The sequence below is a fragment of the Vombatus ursinus genome, unplaced genomic scaffold, assembly GCF_900497805.2.
Source record: "Vombatus ursinus unplaced genomic scaffold, bare-nosed wombat genome assembly UNPS02014822.1, whole genome shotgun sequence".
Lineage (NCBI taxonomy): Eukaryota > Metazoa > Chordata > Mammalia > Diprotodontia > Vombatidae > Vombatus > Vombatus ursinus.
Genome location: NW_020954600.1, coordinates 16,195,820 through 16,216,751, shown reverse-complemented (window position 1 = coordinate 16,216,751; position 20,932 = coordinate 16,195,820). Strand labels below are relative to the sequence as shown.

At 39.1% G+C, this 20,932-nt stretch overlaps 1 protein-coding gene across 2 annotated transcripts in view; it reads left to right on the top strand.

The window, feature by feature from the left end:
• The window catches only part of DNAJC24 (DnaJ heat shock protein family (Hsp40) member C24), a 65,851-nt gene that overhangs the window by 40,869 nt on the left and 4,050 nt on the right, over positions 1-20,932 (top strand). For both annotated transcript variants that reach the window (XM_027837780.1, XM_027837781.1), the window contains one exon: positions 2,975-3,113. In XM_027837780.1, the coding sequence (XP_027693581.1) occupies positions 2,975-3,113 (139 nt within the window). The remainder of the gene's footprint in view (positions 1-2,974; positions 3,114-20,932) is intronic.

Here is a 20,932-nt window from a genome sequence, read left to right as displayed (position 1 = left end):
TTTGAGTTGTGGTTTCCAGCGTCTGGATCCACCAGTAGTCTCGAACTGTATTTCTCAACCCAAACTATAATCCAGAAAAATGCCTAAATTCTCCACTGCTCTGTCCTCTGAAGCTTTAGCGAGATGGCTTTTGGCAGCGTAGGGAAAGGGAACAGGAAGGAAAGAGCCAGGATATAGGAATGAAGAGACAGACAAGTTTTTGCGCTAATAGATTTTAAGAAGTAAATGACCATTTGTAGTCAAAATTTTGTGGTATGGTAAAAATTTGCCTTGCAAAGACCCTGTAACTCGTGAGCCAGAGGTAGAAAAACTTTGGTCAGAGTGAGTCACAAGGGCCTTGGGTATTTGTTACTCTAGTGAGGATGATTTTTGTAATGTGAAGGTGGCAGACGTGGGGAAGATGAGAAAGACGAGCAGTTTCAAGACGTGCCAGCAGCCCCAGTTTAAGAGTAATCCATTCATTGAGAGCTGAAGAGTTAAAAGTGAATCAGTCAGTAAGAAGTGAGAGTGGCCAGCTGATCAGAAGAGAAGTATACTTTACGGGCTTGAGTTTATTTTGGTCACAGCCTTTTGGATATTTAAAAGAAAATGCCCCATAAAGGTTTCCAAGCATAAATTCCATGCCTCCAAATGGAATAGTCATCATCCTCCTTCTGGCATTGAGGCCAGGAGCCTAAAGGAGTACAAGGCCATCCGCCTCCTGCCCTGCCCCTTTCAGAGCAGATGGCACAACTCTGGGGGTAGTTCTGGGGTAGTGATAGGCACTGTTCACTACCTCAGATGGGCTCTCCTCGGCTTAGTGTCAAAGATTTTCTCTGCCTGGAATGCACTTACCTCCTCTGCTCCAGTTGCTGGCTTTCTTAAGCCCCAATTAAAATCCCGTCTTTTACTGGAAACCTGCCCCAACCCCTCTAAATTCTAGCATCTTCTTTCTGTTAATTATTTCCCATTTATCCTATATATAGCTTAATTTGTATATATTGGTTTGCATGTTGTCTCTCCCTGTTAGATTGTAAGCTGCCTGAGGGCAGGGACTGTCTTTTGCCTCTTTTGTATTCCTAGGACTTAATCCAGTGTGTGGCACATAGTAGGTACTTCATAAGTGTTTATTGATTGCTTATTACCTGGTAATTGCCATAATTCACTGCTTCACTTTGACAGAAACTTGCATTATTTATGCTGTGTGGTACTTATAATAATTTGTGTATTTTAAAATGCCTGTGAAATGTTTGATGAAAGGATCAGCGTAAATGTATCATTAATTTGTGAACATATACACTCAATATATCAGCCGATATGTTATGAATTTTAAGAAATCAGTGGAAGATAGGTTAAAGACATTAGGAATTTTTTCTTGGAAAAAAAAGATTTGGGGGGATAAGACTGAGATCTTCAAATATTTGAAAATCTGTCTTGAAGAGGAGGGATTGTATTTGTTTTGCATTGGGTCAGAGGATAGAATAAGAAGTCATGGGCAGAAGCTATAGGTTGACAGATGTTTGGTTAGTATAAAGAGGTTCTTGGTAATTAGGGCTATCCATCCAAAAAGGTCCCAGGGAAGAAGTTTCCTAGCCCCCAAGGTCTTTATGGGGAAACTAAGGACTTCTGGTCAAGAGAGTCGTACAACTCTTTAAGATTTCATGATTCTGGTTTTAGTTGGCTATTTTTTCCTTGAAAAATTTGTATAAAACCATTTCTTAACCTTTCTCAGAACTCCAGTTTAATTTTAAAATGAAAACCCGCTAAGTACCTTTTATCAGATGACATTCTAGGATGATTGCTAACCAGATCGTTTTACACACATTTTTTTTCATGTTTTGCCTTGCAGTGAAAATTTTGTTGTAACCATTAGTGTGCTTTCTAAATTCACATTCTGATTTCCGCTACTGTTGTTCATTTTTTTTACATGAATTTTGGCTAAAGGAGAATAACTTTTCTTCATTTTGTTGCTGTTGGAAATCTGCAGTCATGTTATCTGTCTTCCATGTGGCTACTTCTGAACTGAAGGAGATAGAAAAGGGGGAAAAAAAAGAAATTAAAGGGGATTAGGGAAAGAAGTGAGAATTGAGGAAGGCTTATGAGAAAAGAATGATAGAATAGGACGTGAGAGCATGGAGAGCACAGTGATACAGCATTGGAGAGGGGTTATAACATTTGTATCAGGTTATAACATTTATTTAAACTGACATAGAAATGTATATTTTTGTCAAAGACTTAGGATGATTAACAGTTTGAAATAGCATGCAGTGATCTGAAGATCCCCTAAAATATTTTCCATAAAATACAGAAACAAACGATTCCCTGACAAGTTGATTTAAATCGAGCAAGTTCATTTCATTCTTCCATTGTATGTTTTTGTTAACACGGTCTTCTGAATCTATTTTTGAATTGCCATTTGCTGAATAAATTTAATGGTCAGTAATCTGTAGCTTTAAATATTTAGAAAAGTGAAACTAAAGGTTTTGAAGAAGTTATTTAAGAAAGCTGCATAGGTGTTTGAAAACTATACATAATTTTGTCTTTGGTAGTTTAATCTCGTTTAGTTTTGCTTATGTGTAATTAGATCTACAGCTGAGCTGTGGTCACTTTTTTATGAATTTGTCTACAAGTGCTTTTTGTAAGTGTCTCTCCTACGTGCACACCCTCCCCCCCATCCTGTCTATGTTTTGTTCCTCTGCAGGTATCTATTTTTTCTGTTACTCAGTCTCTCTAGGTAAATTGTCCATGAGACCAGTGATTCCATCAGCAAATTATCCACAATATGCTCTCTGTGCACATCATGACGTGGCATGCCACGGTAGGCTTGTAGCTACTCCAGTGGTCCAGCTCACCTGGCAGTAGTCTCTTGTGCCCAGTATTGTCTTGTTCCCCTGGGAATCTTAGTTTTCTTCATCCCATCACCCTCCTTGAAATACACCTTAGATCTACTATTGATTTTTCCCCCACCTTTCCCCCCCTTCTCTTTGATTGGCAGTATCATCCAGACAAACAGAGCACAGATGTGCCAGCGGGAACCATGGAGGAGTGCGTGCAGAGGTTCATCGAGATTGATCAGGCGTGGAAAATTCTAGGAAACGAAGAGACCAAAAAAGAGTATGACCTGCAGCGGCGCGGTAGGTCCCCGTTGAGGCGCTGGCTAGCAGTAGCAGCTCTTTGAAGGAGGGGCTGCAGCCATTGGGAAGTAGCATTTTCCAATGTTGCCATTTTTGTACCAAATTATTCTTGCCTTCTTTCCTCCTCCATCATTGTTTTTTAATTACATTCTATTCTTAGTAGTGATTACAGTGTATAAGTTGTGAAGCTAATAGAACTAACAAGAAATTGTCACTTGCAAAGCTCTGGGAACTGATTTTTAGAATGAATTATGAAATTTTTAGCTAAACTATCCTAGTTTATGTATTATTTTGATAATATTTTAAAAACCTATTTCATTAAATTCTTCTAATTACTTGAATTGCATACTATGCTATATTTTGATAACATTTTAGGTATATGTACTATGTAATTAATGTCTAAAAAGAAGCGCTGTATAGGATAATTTTATAAATACTTCATAATTATTTAAGTACTTTTTCATATGCTTCTGGTCTTATTTTAGGCCAGCTTTTCATAATTTATCCTTAGTGTAAACTGTTCCTTTAGAAAATGGTTCCAAGAAATATTGTGGAAAGCACATTAACTGGGCAGTTCCTGCACGCGTTTTCTTTTATGCATCTCAGAAAATAGCTCCTTAAAACAGTGACAGGCTGTTGTGAAAAAGAAAGGGGGGAAATGTAGGTCAGGTTTGTCACACATGGGCTGCCATTACATGAAGTGATAGGCTGTCTTTCTGCTCTGGCCTCAGGATAGGAGTCCCTCAGCCTTCCATTAGAACCTTTAATATCCACCCTCCATGCTAATGGGGGGAGTCGATAATAGTTTACTGCCTGTGGGGAAAACACTCAGTCACACTCTGCAGTAACACACTGGCTCAGCATTGACGGGTAGCCACCAACACTTTGCAGAGTGTTCTCATAAAAGCCCACTGTCTCTCCGCCTTGTTATTGAATTCCTTTCCATTGTACGTTGGCACACCATCAAACCTCTTTTCTCACAGCCATTTTTACTCTCCTACTGCTGATACGAAAACGTGATTTGAGAAACAAAGGTTTAGCCAGAGTAGTCCGTAAACAACATCATAGGATGAAGTTGATGCCACATTCCAAACCTACAAGTGCATTTTCAGCGTGAGTTGCTTCATTAAATTTAAATATTCCTTCATTTGTAACCAATGAGTAATGTAAAAATACTTCATAAGAAAATTGTGTTAACACTGAGTTTTGTGCCTGTTTGTTATTGACCTGACTACCTTTCTGACCTTGGTCAAGTGACATAGCTCCCTGTGACTTATTTTCCATTTTGGTAAAATGGAGTGGCCTAGCTAATCTCGAAATACCCTTTTTAAAAAGCTCTAAAATTCTGTGATTCTAGTAAACTTATTTATTTTTGAGGCCTATTGAGAACTTAATTACATCATTGCAAAGATTTTTATATTAGCTTTAAGGAAGGCCTGGGATGTTGGTCGTGTCTCTATTGGAGTTATATGTCGTCATCTCCCTCCTTCTGCACCCTTCTAAAGCAGTATTAGAGAAGTAAGAAGTGTTTCCATTTATGTCCATCTGTTGAATGCCTGGCTATTGGTTTTTATAACCACAGTTCACATGATATAATTACCAGGAAAAAATATTGTCCCAAACATAGCTTAGACCGATAGGTGTGTTTTGGTTCGCTCACACCCCCAACGTTTGTGGACTCCCTCTTTCTCTCTAGAACTATGGGCGCAACTTCAAAGTGTGGAGGGCAGAGGGGGCCAGTGTGCTTAAGAATCATTCACATGAAACTGCCCCCAAAGGACTGCAGGTTGTGTGTTTCCCTTGTCACTCTGTATTTTTGCCACTCCGTAGCACTTATATTATTAACAGCAGATGAATGAAGTTGACTGGAAGCCTGATGTCTGAAGAGGCAGAGCTCCAGAGATCCGAGACCAAGTCAGCATTGGACTCTTGTGAAGATGTAGGTTAGACCAACAGCAAAAAACAGGAGCAAACAGGGTTAAAAATCAGCAGCAGACTCCTGTAAATGAGGGTCAAGAGAGGATGGGAGAAGAGATGGTCTCGACTCTTCTAGTTTTGTTTTGTTTTTCCATCATTCTCTAGAGGACCCTGAAATATTAATTTATTTGGACTTGGTAGCTTTGGTTCAAAGGCTTAAATGGAATTATTCCAGTACACCTTAATGTAATAGATTCTTTTAGATTCCTTTAGATATTTTACAGTTTTAATTTTTTTTAAGATTATAACTATTTTCTGAAAAAATTTCTAGGCAAATCTAAAATAAAGAATTTTTTGTTTGGTTCAGATAAATGCTCCAAACTTTTAGTGCTTGAAAGTTATACAGAAGTCAGCTAGGCTGCGCATTTTTCATCCATGAGTTTATGGAGTCTGGCTTGTCTAGAAAGACAATAGTAACATCTCAGTTTTCTTGGAATTTTAATAGTGCTGATCTCACAGGTATTTTTATTACACAGGTAGAGTAAATGGATATAGTGAGGATCAGTGCTGCATTTTGGTTTCAGTCGTTAGTCAGCAAACATTCATTTAATGTCTCCTATGTGCCTGGCACTGTGTTAAGTGCCTGGGATACAAGAAAGGCAGCCCCTGCCAATCTAATGGGCAAAGACAATATACAAAGGAAGGAGAGGGGGCGAAGAAGTAGGTACTGATGAGATGTGGCTACCAAGGCTTGTTCCATCATGCTGGATGAAGAGATTTCCCAATGACAAGCTTCCTGGGGCGTGGTAGAGAAGTCATAGAAGTCCCAAAGTAGAGCAGTCAGGTGGGCAATGCAATGAATGAGGAGATACGTACCCTTAGCCCCCTCTTTAAATGAAGGCTTTGGAGTTCATGGCTCTGCCCTCCAGTCAGAGGGGCAGGTGGTAATGCTGCAGTGTGAGTGTCAAGGCTGAGTCTGCCCTACAAGAAGATGAGCTGCCCCAGTGATGAGTTTATTGGGCCGTGGTGGAAAAGTCAACACATTCCCAGACTGAAGCAGCCAGGTAGGAAATGAGGAGGATATGCACTTTACAGTTTATGGTGAATGTTAGTTCAAAGAAAAGTTCTTAACATCTCTGAGTGATGACCTATTTCCAATCATAACACATATTTTCTGTATAACAAGTTCTTGGTTATGGAGACACCTTTTACCAATGCAGATAGGCAAATCCTCTGTAATTAACAGTCTTAGAGAGCTAAGTGGGGACTTCTAGGGAGTAAGTGATTTGCACATGGTTACACAGCTAGTATGTGTTAGAAGCAAGACTTAGACCTAGGTCAAGTCAACAAACTTTTATTATTTTGTGCCAACTGTGTGCTAAGATGCAAAGAAAGGCAAAGAAAGGGCACCAGCAGTTGGGGAAATTAAAAAAGGAAGAAAACCTGTAGAAAGTTTGGCAAGATGTTTATCTAAGCAAAGTCATCCCAACAGCATTCAAGAATAAAAACAGAAAAAGGACTTCAAAAAAGGAAAATTGGGGAAAAATTTTTCAAAGATTATTATAGCCAATCTATTTTCTCTGTCAAGGTGGAATCTAGTATCACAGTCTCTGTGATGAAATGGACCTAAGGGGAACAAAGATGGAAAAAATAGCCAGATTGGATCAAGTATGTTTGGAAGAAATACGTACTGGAGATGATAAAATTGTGATGGCATCGATTTACAATTTTCTTTTAGAGGTCGAAAAAACCCCTCAAATTTATTGTGGTTTTTTTTTTTAAGACAATGGACACAAAAATCAACACCTACTAATCTATATGGCTACTTCCTTATCCATTCTACAAAAAGGAAAGGGAAGGGAAAGGAATAAATATTTACATGGTGCCTCCTAAGTGCCAGACACTGTGCTAGGACTTTTTAAAATATTATCTCATTTCATCCTCACAACAGTTCAGATTGGTGTTGCTATGATTCTGTTTTATAGGTGAGGAAACTGAGGCAAACAGGTTAAGTGACTTGCCCAAGGTCATACAGCTAATCAATGTCTGAAACCTGATTTGAACTCAGATCTTCCTCCCTAGTTTCCTTCAAAGGTTTTATGAGTTCAGTTATTTTTCAGTTGTGTCCAACTCTTCATGACCCCAGTTGGGGTTTTCTTGGCAGAAATACTGGAGCAGTTTGTCATTTCCTTCTCCAGCTCATTTTACAGATGAGGAACTGAGGTAGACCAGCTTAAGTGATACCCAGGGTCGCACAGCTAGTAAATGTCTGAGACCAGATTTGAACTCCTGACTCCAGGCTCAGCATTCTATCCACTGTGCCATCTGCCTCCATCTGTAAATGAAGAGAGAATATACCAGATAAGGATATTATTAGGGAACAAAAGACTTTCACCAATGATATTCACCAGTGTACTACATTTTTACCATCTCTCTCCTGACTGAAAGATGTAGAGTATAGCTTATGAAAAAGCATTTGGTTCAATAGAACAAAATACCACTTAACAGGATCATTCTCAATAAGATGTCTCCTCTCCATACATCAAGATCATTCACAATTTCTTACATTGGAGACTTGATTCGTTGACTAATGACAGTATCAAGTGGGTCATAGAAAGAGGAGTTGTATTCTTGCCCAAAGCATTTGACACGGTGATGGAGGAGATTTAGTGTAGGGTACAGATCAGAGCTTTTCTGTGGATGGTGAGGTCCTCTAGATGCTCTTCTTTGCAAATTACATTTTGTTGATTGCATCAGGGCTGAAGAAAGTGCAGAATCTCCCACACGAAAACAATAATCATTCATTGGAGTTAGGCTTGTCCATCCACACAGGAAAAACCAAATGGATGAAGAATATCTACTGCCCAAATTTCAAAATGTAGTTGAATGGACATTATAGAGCTTGCTGCAAAATATTTATATCTAGGATAAACAATACAGATGGACAGTGAGCTGGGTCCATAATTTTTTTTTTTTTTAAAGAGCCCCTGGATTGCTTTTGGGATACTACGGAGTACTTTTATTGAACCCAAACTTCTCATAACAGCAGTGACTTATCTCTTCATTACAAATATGTTACTGATGTTTCTTTACGGTAGCAAGTGGAACACTACTGTCTTCAGAAAACTAAAGATGAGCATCATACAGAGAGAAGTCAGTGGAAAAGTGGGTGTGAGTAGGCCACAACATTTAACCAATAAGAGACTGAAGAAAAACATGAGTAAAGGATATCATCAAAGGATTTTATGACAGACTTTGAAGATAGGCTGGTCACATGGTGAGGATGAGGGATGACAGGTGGACAGCCTCAGGATGTGGGGAAAAATTGAGGAAAGTCTCCGGTGTGTACACACTCCTGGCTTCCAGCTCCAGTGGTAAACTTTTCAGAGAATGTGAAAGAAAGTCAAACAGGATGAGCAAGCATGAGTGGGTTGTGATTCCCCATCTTGCAAATTGAGATCACAAATCCATTTGTGTATTCAACACAAGGAAAAAGTCCACAGTTTTAAAATTAGTGTCATAGAAGTCTTTTTTTAAGACATGTTTTTTTATTAAACATTTGTAAGACTCACTTTTTCATTATCACAAATACTTTACAATAAAAAAAATCAGCTGTAAAAAAGGTTGGGGGCGATTTCCTGGATTTATCATTGTACAGTTTAAGCAAAAGAATATGATATCTAAACATGAAGGTCATTTTCCAAGTATCAGAGGAGAATATCTATGGACTCACTTCATCAAAATACACTGCACACATATGTATAGATACTTACTGATAAATATTTTCACAGTTGACCGATAAAGCACATCTACCTTGTTGGGTTTGTCTGTGTGTTTCTTTCCACGGACTGAATCAACTTTCAAAAGGAAGGGGATGTTGCCCATAGAAGTCTTAAAAGGTAACCATGGAATTCCATTTAAATATGGTACAAAAGATGTTTCTTTTTTTTCCCCCATGGATGTTCATACTCCTGCCATTTCCCCCAATATCATGATTTCATCTTTAGAGTAAAGGTTCCTAACCTTATTAAATACATAAAATAGAATTTTATGGGAACTAATCACATTGAGATAGAGGTATCAACATTTTAAAAACAAATATGAGTTCATGGACGTTAAGTTAAGAACCTCTGTTCTTGAGTCAGTTTCCCCAATCCTATTACAGGCTTCAGGCCAGTCTCACAGAATCATAGAATTTGAGAGTTGGAAGGGACCTTAGCTGCCATCTAGTTCAACCCATACATGAAAGGAATCCCTTTTATCCCCAACAAGTAAGTGGATACCCCTCCCATTTCCTAAATTAAAAATAGTTTTTTAATAAAAATCTCCTTCCCATCTCCTACTGAGAAAAAACCATCTCGTTACAAACTTGTATAGTCAGGCAAACAAATGTCCTTATTGGCTATGTCCAAAAACACATTTCATTCTGTACTCTGAGTCCTTTGCTTATCAGGAGGTAGGTAGATGAGGTCTTTCAGTTAGAGGCTTCCGGAATCCTGGTTGGTCATTACCCCGATCAGAGTTCCCTACTGCCTACAAACATGCTCGTATTAATCTCATCTTCACGAAATCCTGGTCCTTCCATCCCCACTCACTCTTGTCCTGTGTCTCTTCTGCCCTGTATTGTGGCTGACCTCCTCAGAAGGGCCGTCTCTGGGAGGTGCCTCCTCTTTCTCTGCTCTCACTCTCTTCTTAGTTCCGTACTATCCGGCTTCCCCTCCCCATTCAAAATGTGGCACTGCTCCCTCCAAAGCTACCAGCGATCTCTTAAGTGCCAAATCCAATGGCCTTTTCGCAGCCCTCGTTCTCTTGACCTCTCTGCTGCCGTGGACGTTGTCAGTTGCCCTCCTCTCCTGGGTGTTCCCTTCTCTGTAGGTTTTCAGGACGCCCGCTCTCCTGGCTCTCCTCCTCCCTATCTGACAGTTCCTTCTCTGTCTCCTTTGTTGCATCCTCTTCTGGGTCATGCGACTAACCTGCAGAGGTCCCACAGGATTCTCTCCCAGTCCCTCTTCTCTGTTCTCTCTAAACTGCTTCACTCGGTGATCTTGCCCTGTCCTGTGGAGTTAATTACCATCTCTACGCTGATGATTCTAAAATCTTATGTAGCCCTAACCTCTCTGCTGACCTTCGGTCTCACGTGTCCAGACATCTTGAACTGGATGTCCAGTAGACCTCTTGAACTCATTACATTCAAAACAACTCATTTTCCCCCCTCCATACCAGCCCCTCTTCTAAACTTGTCTATTACTGTGGAGGCTGCTAACATCCTCCCGGTCCCCTAGGATTGCAACCTAGAGGTCATCCTCGACTACTCACGATCAGTTTCACCTTTGCAACATTCCTCGAATGCGACGCTTCTCTCCTCTGACACTGCCACCCCTCCCTTGCAGACCTTTATCCCCTCACACCTGGATTATTGCAGTAGCTGGTAGAGGGCCAGCCTGCCTCAAGTCTCTCCCCATTCCCATCCAGCCTCCATTCAGCCACTAAGGTGATTTTCCTAAAACTCAGGTCTGACCGTGTCACCCCCTACTCAGTAAACTCCAGTGGCTTCCTGTTGCCCCCAGGAGTAAATACAAAATACTCTGTTTGGCATTCAAGGCCCTTCATAACCTGACTCCTTCCTACCTTTCCAGTCTTTTTTCCACCTTATCCCCCCCCAATGTACTCTTCAGTCCAGTGACACTGGCTTCCTGGCGGTTCTATGAACAAGACATTTCTCGGCTCTGGGAATTTTCTGTGGTTGTCCCCCATGCCAGGAATGCTCTCTTCCCCTCAGATAACTGACCTCCCTGGCCTCCTTTAAGTTCCAATTAAAATCCCTTCTTTTACTGGAAACTTTACCCATCCCCTCTCAATTCTAGCACCTTTCCTCTATTAATTACTTCCTGTTTATCTTGTATATTGCTACATATTTTCATGTTGTCTCTCTTATTGGATTGTAAACTCCTTGAGGGCAGGGACTGTCTTTTGCCTTTTTTTGTATCCCTAGTGCTTATCTCAGTGCCTGGCACATAGTAGGCACTTAATAAATGTTTATTGGCTGAAAGTTCCAGTCTTTAAAAGTTTTTGTCGTTACAGTACTATCATTGAATAAATCCTTCTTCTGGTTCTTCTTACTCTATTCTATATCAGTTCACACAAGTCTTCCCCAGTTTCCCTGAAATTATTCCCTTCATTTCTTACAGTGTAATAGAATTGTCTCACATGTATCATAACTTGTTCAGCCATTCTCTGATGGACATCCCTCAGTTTCCAGTTCTTTGCCACCACAAGAAGAGCTGCTATAAATGCATTGTTATCTCAGAAATCTTAGTGCACTAAGATTAAGCCTGAACAGCTTAAAATGTTAATAACTTAAGCTATTGATAATAATATGTAATATGATATAATAATAACTTAAGCTACTACTAACTAAACTGCTAAGACTTTTGGGACACAATGCATTTTTGTATATCATTTGTGAAGAATTTATATTGCTTAGGGGTGGGGAACCACCACTGGAGGACAGAGCCCTTCTTTAATCTGTCCATCCTTTTCTTCCCCATTCTCCCTTTTCCTTCCTTGTTGATTGAAATGTATTTGCCACTCTCCCCGCTCCTTTCTCCTTGTTTGGATGGACTTGTACTTATGTGTCCCAATTAGGTGAGATATTTTTTCCTGGCCTTCCTCTCCTTCTCCCCTCCTAGCGTATTCTTCTACTGTTTCCTTTCTTTTCTTAAGATCAAGACAGGACCACTCTTAGTCCTTCTTTCTAATTAGATTGCCTCTTTGATCCCTGATGATGATAGGGTTCAGAGGGGACATGTATCATTGCTCCATGTTAGAATGTAAATAGTTTATTTTTATGATTGTTTCTGTTTACCTTTTTTAGGTTTCTCTCGACTCCAGTTTTTGAACCTCAGAAGTGGCTACTCAATGCTAGTCTTTTCATCAATAATTCTTGGACATCCTTTATTTTATTAAAGCTCTCTCTCTCTCTCTCTCTCTCTCTCTCTCTGGCTCTGTCTCTCTCTCTTCCCCTTCTCCCCTTCTCTGATAGAACTCAGATTTGCTGAATAAATTATTCTGGGTTATAAGCTTATATGATTTGCCAAGAACTGTTGCTCCTCAGTACTTGAAATCTTTCTCTCTGGCTGTTTGTAGTATTTTTTTTCTTTGACCTGGTAGCTCTGGTTTTTGGCTATAATATTACTGAGAATTTTCATTTTGAGGTTTTTTTTTATTCCCTGAATTTTTATTCTGTTTCCCACCCCAGCCCCTCTATAGGGAGAGGGGAATAATGTATGAATTCTTTCTATTTTCACTTTGCCTTTTGATTTGAAAAAATCTAGGCAGTATTCTTTTATGATTTTTTTGAAATAGGATGCCTAGGCTCTTTTTATTGTTCATGGCAGTCCTATGATTCTTAAATTATCTCTTCTTGATCTATTTTCTAGGTCATTTTTTGCTATGAGATATTTTACATTTTCTTCTATTTTTTCAGTCTTTTGACTTTAAAAAAAAAATTGTTGTTGTTCCATGGACTCACCTTAGTAACTCTCAGAGTGTTTGTTGCTTGTGCAAGGCTTTGTACCTCTTGTGGCAAGCCATTAATTGTTTTCCATTGTTTCTTCCAGGTCTCTCATTTCTCTTCCAGATTTTTTTTTCCCTCTTACACTGATTTCACTTATAAAAATATTTTTTAAATTTTTTAAAATTGACTAAATTGCTTCTAGTAATTCCAGTTGAATTTATGCTTAAATTGTGTTTGTCTTTGCTTACTGATATTTGAGAGTCGTTATCTTCTTCTTGGTTGGTGTCTCGAAGATCCCTGTTACTATAATAACTTCTTATTGTGGGATTCTTTTTCTGTTGACTCATTCTCCCAGCCTACTTCCTGACTTCAAACTAGATGTTAGGGCCAGGCTCTCAAGCTTCTGGAGGGAAGGTTTACACCAGTCCTACTGCTGATTTCCTGGGCTATTGAGGACTATTACTCCAGGCTTTCAGGACCTGCAAGCTTTCATTGTTCCAGTGGTTGGATCCAGAACAGGGTTCTCTGGGCTGAGCTCCATAATTTCCTGACCTGGATTGGTGTATGAGCAGGAGACCTATGTTCTTCCCCTATCTGGCGTCTCAGTAGACTGCTGCTGGGCTCAACTACTTTGAAGAAGTTTTGCTGGTTAAGAATGGCTGAGCCATAGGCCTTTCTTTGGCCTGGGATTCCGGGCTGGAACTGAGCCCCTTTTCCACTCTTCAGACTCAAAGCCGCATAGCTGCTGCTTGCTTCTGAAGTTGCTCTTTGCTCAGTACGTAGCCCAGGCCTCTTTGCTTCTCACCCTGGAATGCCATTCCGAGGTGCAGGTCCCCTCCTCCGCGATCCCTGGATCTGTGACCAAGAGCTGGGTGGTGAGTGGCGGAGTTGCCAGTATTTCAGCCTATACAAGTGAAGTTCTGTGTGGGATCAGGGACCTCTCCTAGCCCTAATGCACAGCCTCTCTCACTGTGCTGATCTTGCATGGACCTTGTCCTAGACGGTCTCATGTCACTAGCCCTCCTTAAAATACAGTGCTACCCCATTCTCACCTTTTGCTCATTCTGTCCTTTTGAAGAATATATGCCTATACAAAGCTGCAGCCCCTTAATGGATTTAACAACAACGTTAATGATAGCTAATAGTTACGTAGCACTCAGAGAGAGTTCTTTACAGATATTATCTCCTTTCGTCTTCACACCAACCCTGCTAGGTGCTATGATTATCCCCATTTTACAGAGGAGGAAACTGAGGAAGACAGAGGTTAAGTGACTTGTGCAGAGTCATAAGCTAAGAAGTGTCTAAGACTGGATTTGAACTTGGGTCTTCCTGCCTTTAGGCACTTTACAAACAATGCCACTTAACTGCCTCTTCCTCTCACCAGGTCTCAGTGATCCGGATGATAAGCCTCCTTCTTTTAGACCTCTAGTCCTTCTTGGGTACTGGTGTCTAGACATTTGAGGCTTCGTTCACCTTTCCTGGAGATCTCCGTTTCTCTAGAATCCCTTTGATGTTCTACTTTTGCCCTAGCTCCTTGAGTGAGAGATACTTTTATTGAACCTCTAGAGAGGCTTTTCCTGGTCTTCAGCTCTCTTGCACTAATTTGGCTATAATTTCTCTCCAGTCTTGATGACTCAAGCTCCTACAAGTGCTGACTTCCTTGACCTGTTTGCCTGAGTGTTGGTTCTCCCCTTCAGTTGCACATTTTATATTAATAAATATTTGTTCCCTTGAAGTGTGCCTTCTCTCCTGTTGCCCTAGGATGGTGGCTGGCCCCCATGATCTCTGCAGTCTGTAGTGATACGCCTTCTTGGGTCTGGCCTCCCATCCCCCTTGAAGGAAACTCCTGTCCTCTTTTCCCATTCAAAGCCCATCTTTCTGTTGAACTCATCCCATCAGAAGAAGTTCTGACCTCAATTCTCCTCTACCTCTCAACTCTGATGATTATAGGATTGCAAATTTAGAGCTGGGAGCTATCAGAAGCCATCTAGCCCAACCTTTTCAATTTACCAATGAGGAAACTGGAGTCCCTAAAGCTTAAATGATTTGCCCAAGGTCACCAAGTTAATGTGTGTCAGAGATGGCATTTCTTTAACTACAAAACAACTGGTCCATCTAAGAAAACTGGCTCCTTCCCTCAAAACAGAAGCAGGTTCAGTCAAGGGATAATGACTCAAGTTTTATTCCCTTCCCTGTAGGGATTACTTTTCTCAAATGTTCTAAGGCAAGAGTGGGGAACCTGTGGCCTCTAGTTCCTGAAGCTCGGCCCTTTGACTGAATCCAAACTTCACAGAACAAATTTCCTTAATACAAGTATTTGTTCTGTAAAACTTGGACTCAGTTAAAAGGCCACACCCAAGGACCTAGAAAGCCACATGTGGCCTCGAGACTGCAGGTTCCCCATCCCTGTCCCAAGGTATAGGTTTGTTGTTGTTTGATAGAAAAAAAAAAGTACACATATAAAAATCAGTATCGGATGCTGTAATGCTTTATGTTAGTAAAGAGAGCCATAGATAGTATCACCAGTAGATTTATTTGTTCTGTAACCTCTAATAACTTATAAAACAGAAATTCTAAAAGTTCTTCTGCTTTTCCAAAGATGCAGCGGGAAATATTTTAGTAATTTGCACATATTATACACTCCTGATGTTTCTTTGGTATGACCTCCCAAAGTTGGATTCTGCTGGCCTCAGCCACAGTTGAGGAAACTGAGGTAATCAGAGGTTCAGTGACTTGCCCAGTGTCACATACCTAGTAAGCACTTGAGGAGGGATTTGTACTGGGGTCTCTCTAACCCCAGGCTCAGCATTCTCTCCATTCTACCACCTAGCCACTAAATGAAAAAAATAAATAAACAGAACATTGCTTTAATTGTTCATTTGAATATCTACTTGTATATAACAGAAATTTTTTTTTCTTTTTGGTAGCATTTTTGTACGTAGGTTTGTTTTTTAAAAATGTTGCACAGAACTAGTAACCAGTGAGCAGAACTAAAGTTGTATTAAAATAGATTTGAAGAGACCGAGTTTTCCAGTTGCAGAATTATTGATCACTGATAGTTTTAAAAGCTTATGAAAGAAATACATTTAGGAAATTTACATTTCTGGGTGCCTGCTGAACATTTTTATTCATTTGTTTGCCATTTATTGAGGGTGGAAATCAGAGTTTTAGGAACTGATTTAAAAGCCGCTGCCGCCCTAACATTTCTAGCTTGTCCACAACTAAGTAGCCTCTACTCCCCTCTCCAAAAATCAAAGCAGAACAGTGTCCCTCTTTGGACCCCCACTCTTGTTGTTAACTTGATCGGCATTCCTAAGTCCTAGAACCAAAATCTTGGGGCCATCTTAAAAAGCATTAGTTCTGGGCAGTGTTTGCTGAACATGACCTGTCTTTATCATTCACACAGCTGCCATCCTAGTCTAGGCCTCATATCTTCTCACTTGTATTATTCCAGTAGCCTAGAGGGTCTCCTGTGAATCTTTCCTCAAGCTACCTATAGGCTATTTCAGGCCAGTTAATAAAGCATTATATTCAGCACCTACTATGGGCCAAGTTGTATTCATTATGTCATGCTGCCTCATCACCTGATGAACTTCTCTAAAATAATATCATTTTATCACCTTGTTCAAAAATTTCTAATGGCTCTTCATATTCAAAACCCAGCTATTTAACCTGCAATTCAGGGCCTTCCACAGTATGGCCAATACCTCCCCTTTTCCCTCTGTACCACGGGAATCCCAGCTTAAATCAAACATATTTTTACTGAACCTCCACCATGCTTTTGATCTAGTCCTCCTTCCCTTCCTTCTCATTCTTTGGCCAAATCCTGTCCATCCTTTAATTGTTATTATTCATAGTATATTAATAATAATAAAAGCAATAACAACTACTCACATCATGATGTCAGGAGAAAGAATCCTGAATTTCAAGTCATGGGATCTGCTTTCAAACCTTAGACAAATCATCTACTCTTTCTATCTAGGCTTCAGTCTCTTCATCTATAAAATAAGAGGGTAGTATAAAATAACCTTGAAGGTTCTAAATCAATGATATTTTTCTTTGACATACAGTTGTACAACACTTTGAGATTTATCATTTGAGCTTCACAACAACCCTGAAGAGTAGGGTCTGTTACTTTCTTGTTTTACACACAAGGAAACTGAAGCTCAGCAAGTAGGTCATTTTTCTGATATCACTCAGCTGCTGGGTACGTGTCAGAGGCAAAACTGGTACTTGTGCATCTCGTCAGTGAAACACTCTTATCTGGGTTCTGTGAAGTCACATAAGACTGCTGGAATACACAGGGACAGGATGGATGTGTGTGTGTGTCTGTGTGTTATTCCGTCTTGAACTCATTAACACTTTGTATATATTACTCATTTGGTGATTAAGGATGGGCTACAATTTGATTTTTAAAAATCACAGCTGAAGAGTTGTATTCATTGAATCTTAGGCTCTTGAGTTGGCTTTCCATCTAAGGCTTAGTTATTAATGAAGTCTGTCGCTTTGATTGTGATGAACACATTTAATGGCATTGATAATAGCTGAATACTTTTAGCTTCATATTACTTTCCAAATCAAGACTTAATTGGAAATGACCAGAAGTTGTTTCCTTGCTGCATTGGGCTGCTTAGTTAGGTGAAACACGAGAAATGGATTGATCCTCAGTTCATTTCCTGGTGGAGTAGGACTCCCTGGCAATCAGAGGAGATAAGGGTTGGCCCTTTGTCAGTGTGTTCATCAAATGCAGGCCGTGGGAACTAAACCACCTTCTTCCTCAGAGCCAGGAATGAACGTTTCTGTGGACCAGGCTGGGTCCTCCTTTTTCTGGGTGCTCTCCCTATGCTGTAGCTGAACAGAAAGAGATCCCACTTCTTGCTGCTTAATATAGTACTTTTTCACAAGTATTCAATTCATATTCTTTAAAAAAAATCCAAAACCTTGCATTTCTTCCCCAAGTCCATAATTAAGCTCCAAGTTGTTTGTAATTTTTCTTAGATTGTGGAAAACCTTGTAGCTGTGACTCTTTACATTTAGCTGGCTGAGGATTATAGTGCTTTTATGATTTAATGAACAGGTTTCAAGTTAAATGTTGCCTCACTATGAAGTTCTTTATATGGGGAGAAAAAAGCTTTTCTTCTAACATAAACTTGTCAAGGACAGTGAAAGTAACCATTTTCTTCAGACCTTTTAGTGAGAAATTTAATTATGTGTAGTTTAATGAATTGTAAGAATGACACATCTCAAGTGTATTTAAAATAAAGTTACAGGAAGATGACAGTTGGTTTTCAAGGAAACTCACCTTCTTAACATATATGTAAGTAACTTAATTATTTGAAATACATTTTAAGTACTTTAAAAAAATGTACAGTTCCAACTCAAATAAAAATGTGTTCAACAGACCAGTTGCTAAATTAGAAAATTGTGTATATACCAATAATCTAATTGTATTTTAAATATTGAATCACTGCTCTACATGAATAATGGCAGGGCTTCCGATGGACTTGATCTTTTTGTTTATGTTAGGTTTATTGAGGCTTTTCAGCTCTCCCCCAATAATGTTTGAACTTTAAGCATCCCTTCTCTGCTTTTTTAAAAAATTTAACTTTAACTGTAGTTAGAAAATTTAAAAGGATTCAGTAGGGTGATTATTTAGACATCAAACAAAGATTTGTTTTAGAAATTTTACAGTCATTGGCAGGAGGAGACTAGTATTACATTTTGTTTCATCTAAGAAATAAGAAATATTTATTGTATCCTAAATGGAGCTGAAAAACCTTTCCTCTTTCAAAAAGTTGTGAATGACCCAGCGAGGGCTCTAGTAAGCTTTACTGAAGCAAGCTGCTAATAGTTATTTAATGTTATTCTTCAGCCTGAAAGAATCTCTGTAGATTTTTCCTTTTAATCTCTTTGAATTGCAGGCTCATAAACCTCTCTGATGAGCCCTGCCAGTGTTTTCTTAGATCCCACCATTGAGACAATGGAGCTGGGGAATTCTTTCACCCCTTGTTGTCAGACAAATCCAATAGAACACAAGGTCAGGAGGGCCTGTACTTGGAAAGACTGAAAGATTCTTTTTCAAGTAACCACATAAATTATTTGATTTTTATCATTATCTTCTTTAGGATTCTTTCTTAACCTATAATACGTAGCTATCAAAATGGAAGCAAGTTTCATGTGCTAAATTTTACTCCAGCTAACCTTAATCCACAATGTGTTCTTTTGAATATTAGAGTGGAAAAATATGGCCCCACACTAAAAGAATCACGTTCCTTCTAAATAGGTGAATTTGTCATCTTGCTGTATTTAGCAGTTAATATTCCAGAATGAAAATCTTGAATTAGTCCATTTATCTGAATCACAGCCAGAACAGTGATTGATTAGTTGGTTTTTAAAAAAATCATAATTGAAGGATAATTTAACTGGAGAGCTTTGAGATACATTAGCTTTATCATTTCTATTTGAAATTGAAAATTATATAACTTTAATGTCCCACCTTCAATATGGATTCTTATTGAATGCTTCAGTAGACAACCAGCATCTTCTGTTTCACAAATGCCATACCTGATTACTAGATGGTTATCAAAGCTAATTACAGGTTTAGTGTTGTTGTTGGATGAGTGCGGGGTGTGGGGAGGTGGGAGGCTATGATGTGATGAAAATCAAGTCTTCTAATTACAACTCCAATAATGGACCTGGTTGATCGCTATGGAAAAACCTATTGATGTGTTTATTGGGGGAAATTGCTGGCAGTCCTGTTCCAACAGATGATCTTCTGTTGTCTCATTAGCTTCATCTTCTGTTTCTGTGTTCCCGCTCCACCCATTTAATGCTGTCCTCTAGGGAGCCAATCTTTCCCTGAGATAACCACGGACCCTTGGTTCATTCTCCCAGCATCTCTTCTCTCACCTTATTTAAAGATGAAACTGTTAGTCTCAGTGAGCTTTCTGAACCAGCATTCCCCAGCTGACACATGATCGAGCCATGTGGCCAGATGCTAAATGTTCAGATATAAACAAATTATGCATGTGCTTCATAACATTGGGGTATAGTCACAGATCATTGAGAAGAACTATGAACTACTTTTATTAGCTTATTCAATTATTATCACAGAGGCCTCAGTTTATGTTTTAGTGGAAAACTAGAATTAGCTTTAAAAACTTTTTGCTGTGAGCAAGAAAATAAAGGAAAATAATAAAGCACTTTTTTGAGTAGGTAGAAAAACAGTATAGCAAGGGTACGGAGTGTTATGTAACTGAGGATAATAGTAGCTTTCCTCTGGAGGTAGTGGGTAACAATAGGATGAGGACTGGGTAGTTGTATCTATCCCTTATTTAACTTTTTTTAAAAAAATAAGATGATCAGAGTAGGGATATGAATGGGTTAATTGTCTCATAAAGACGTGTGATTAATATATTACAGGTGTTCAAAACTGGGTTAGCCCAGCAAGGTGTTTATTGATCTTGTCATTAGCTCTGACTTGTCTGTTTTGCTTTAATTGAATTCATCAAAACTGCTTCAGATGTATATTATTCCCTGGGGATGTATAGTGTGGATTTTGGGTAAAATTAGAAGAATGCTTTGGTGTTATAGAAGATGGCCAGGAATATAAACAAATTGACCGTTAATTAATAAATTGCATTTTGAAAAGAACCTAAATGTTAAGTGCTAATTATTTTTCTACAGTTAAATTCAAATAAAGGGTTTCATTTTTTCACTTATAATATTCATAGCAAACTACCCCCAGTACTGGGTACCAGTCTGGTATCTGACTCTCTCCCCACCCCCACCTCCCCGTCTCCTTTAGTGAGATTCTTTCAGATATTTTACAATTTGATGTTTGAAATCCTTCAGATTTGTTGTTTGCTGTTTTAATTAGAACTGTCAAGCTGAAGTGTGTCAAATCAAGTCATGTATTCTGTTGAATGTGGAAATTAAATTGTTAATATTTTGTTTTAAAACTGTTTGCAAATTGTTTATGTGCATCACAAAAGCCTTGGTGATAATACAAGGGTAAAAAGACACTTGGAACAGCAGTTAAGCCCTATTGAGATGGGGAAGCCACTGGGCAAGGTTCTAGAATGCTAGAATATTTGCCATACTTTAATGAGAAGCCATAGTGAGTTCAAAATATTGTATAATCTTTTCATCTATTATAAAATTGTGTAACTCACCAATACATTTTGAACAGGCACTTATTAAATATAATTAAATTGCAAGCACTCACAAAATGGAACAAAGGCAGACATTCTGAGCAGCTGAACAAGAGGTAGGCCGGAGGCACAGCTGAAGAAAATGTTGTGGAGGGATTGTACTTTCTTCTTAAGGTTGCTTTACAAGCATGCTGAAAACAATGTGCCTTTTAAAACAAAGCCCAGCACACCCC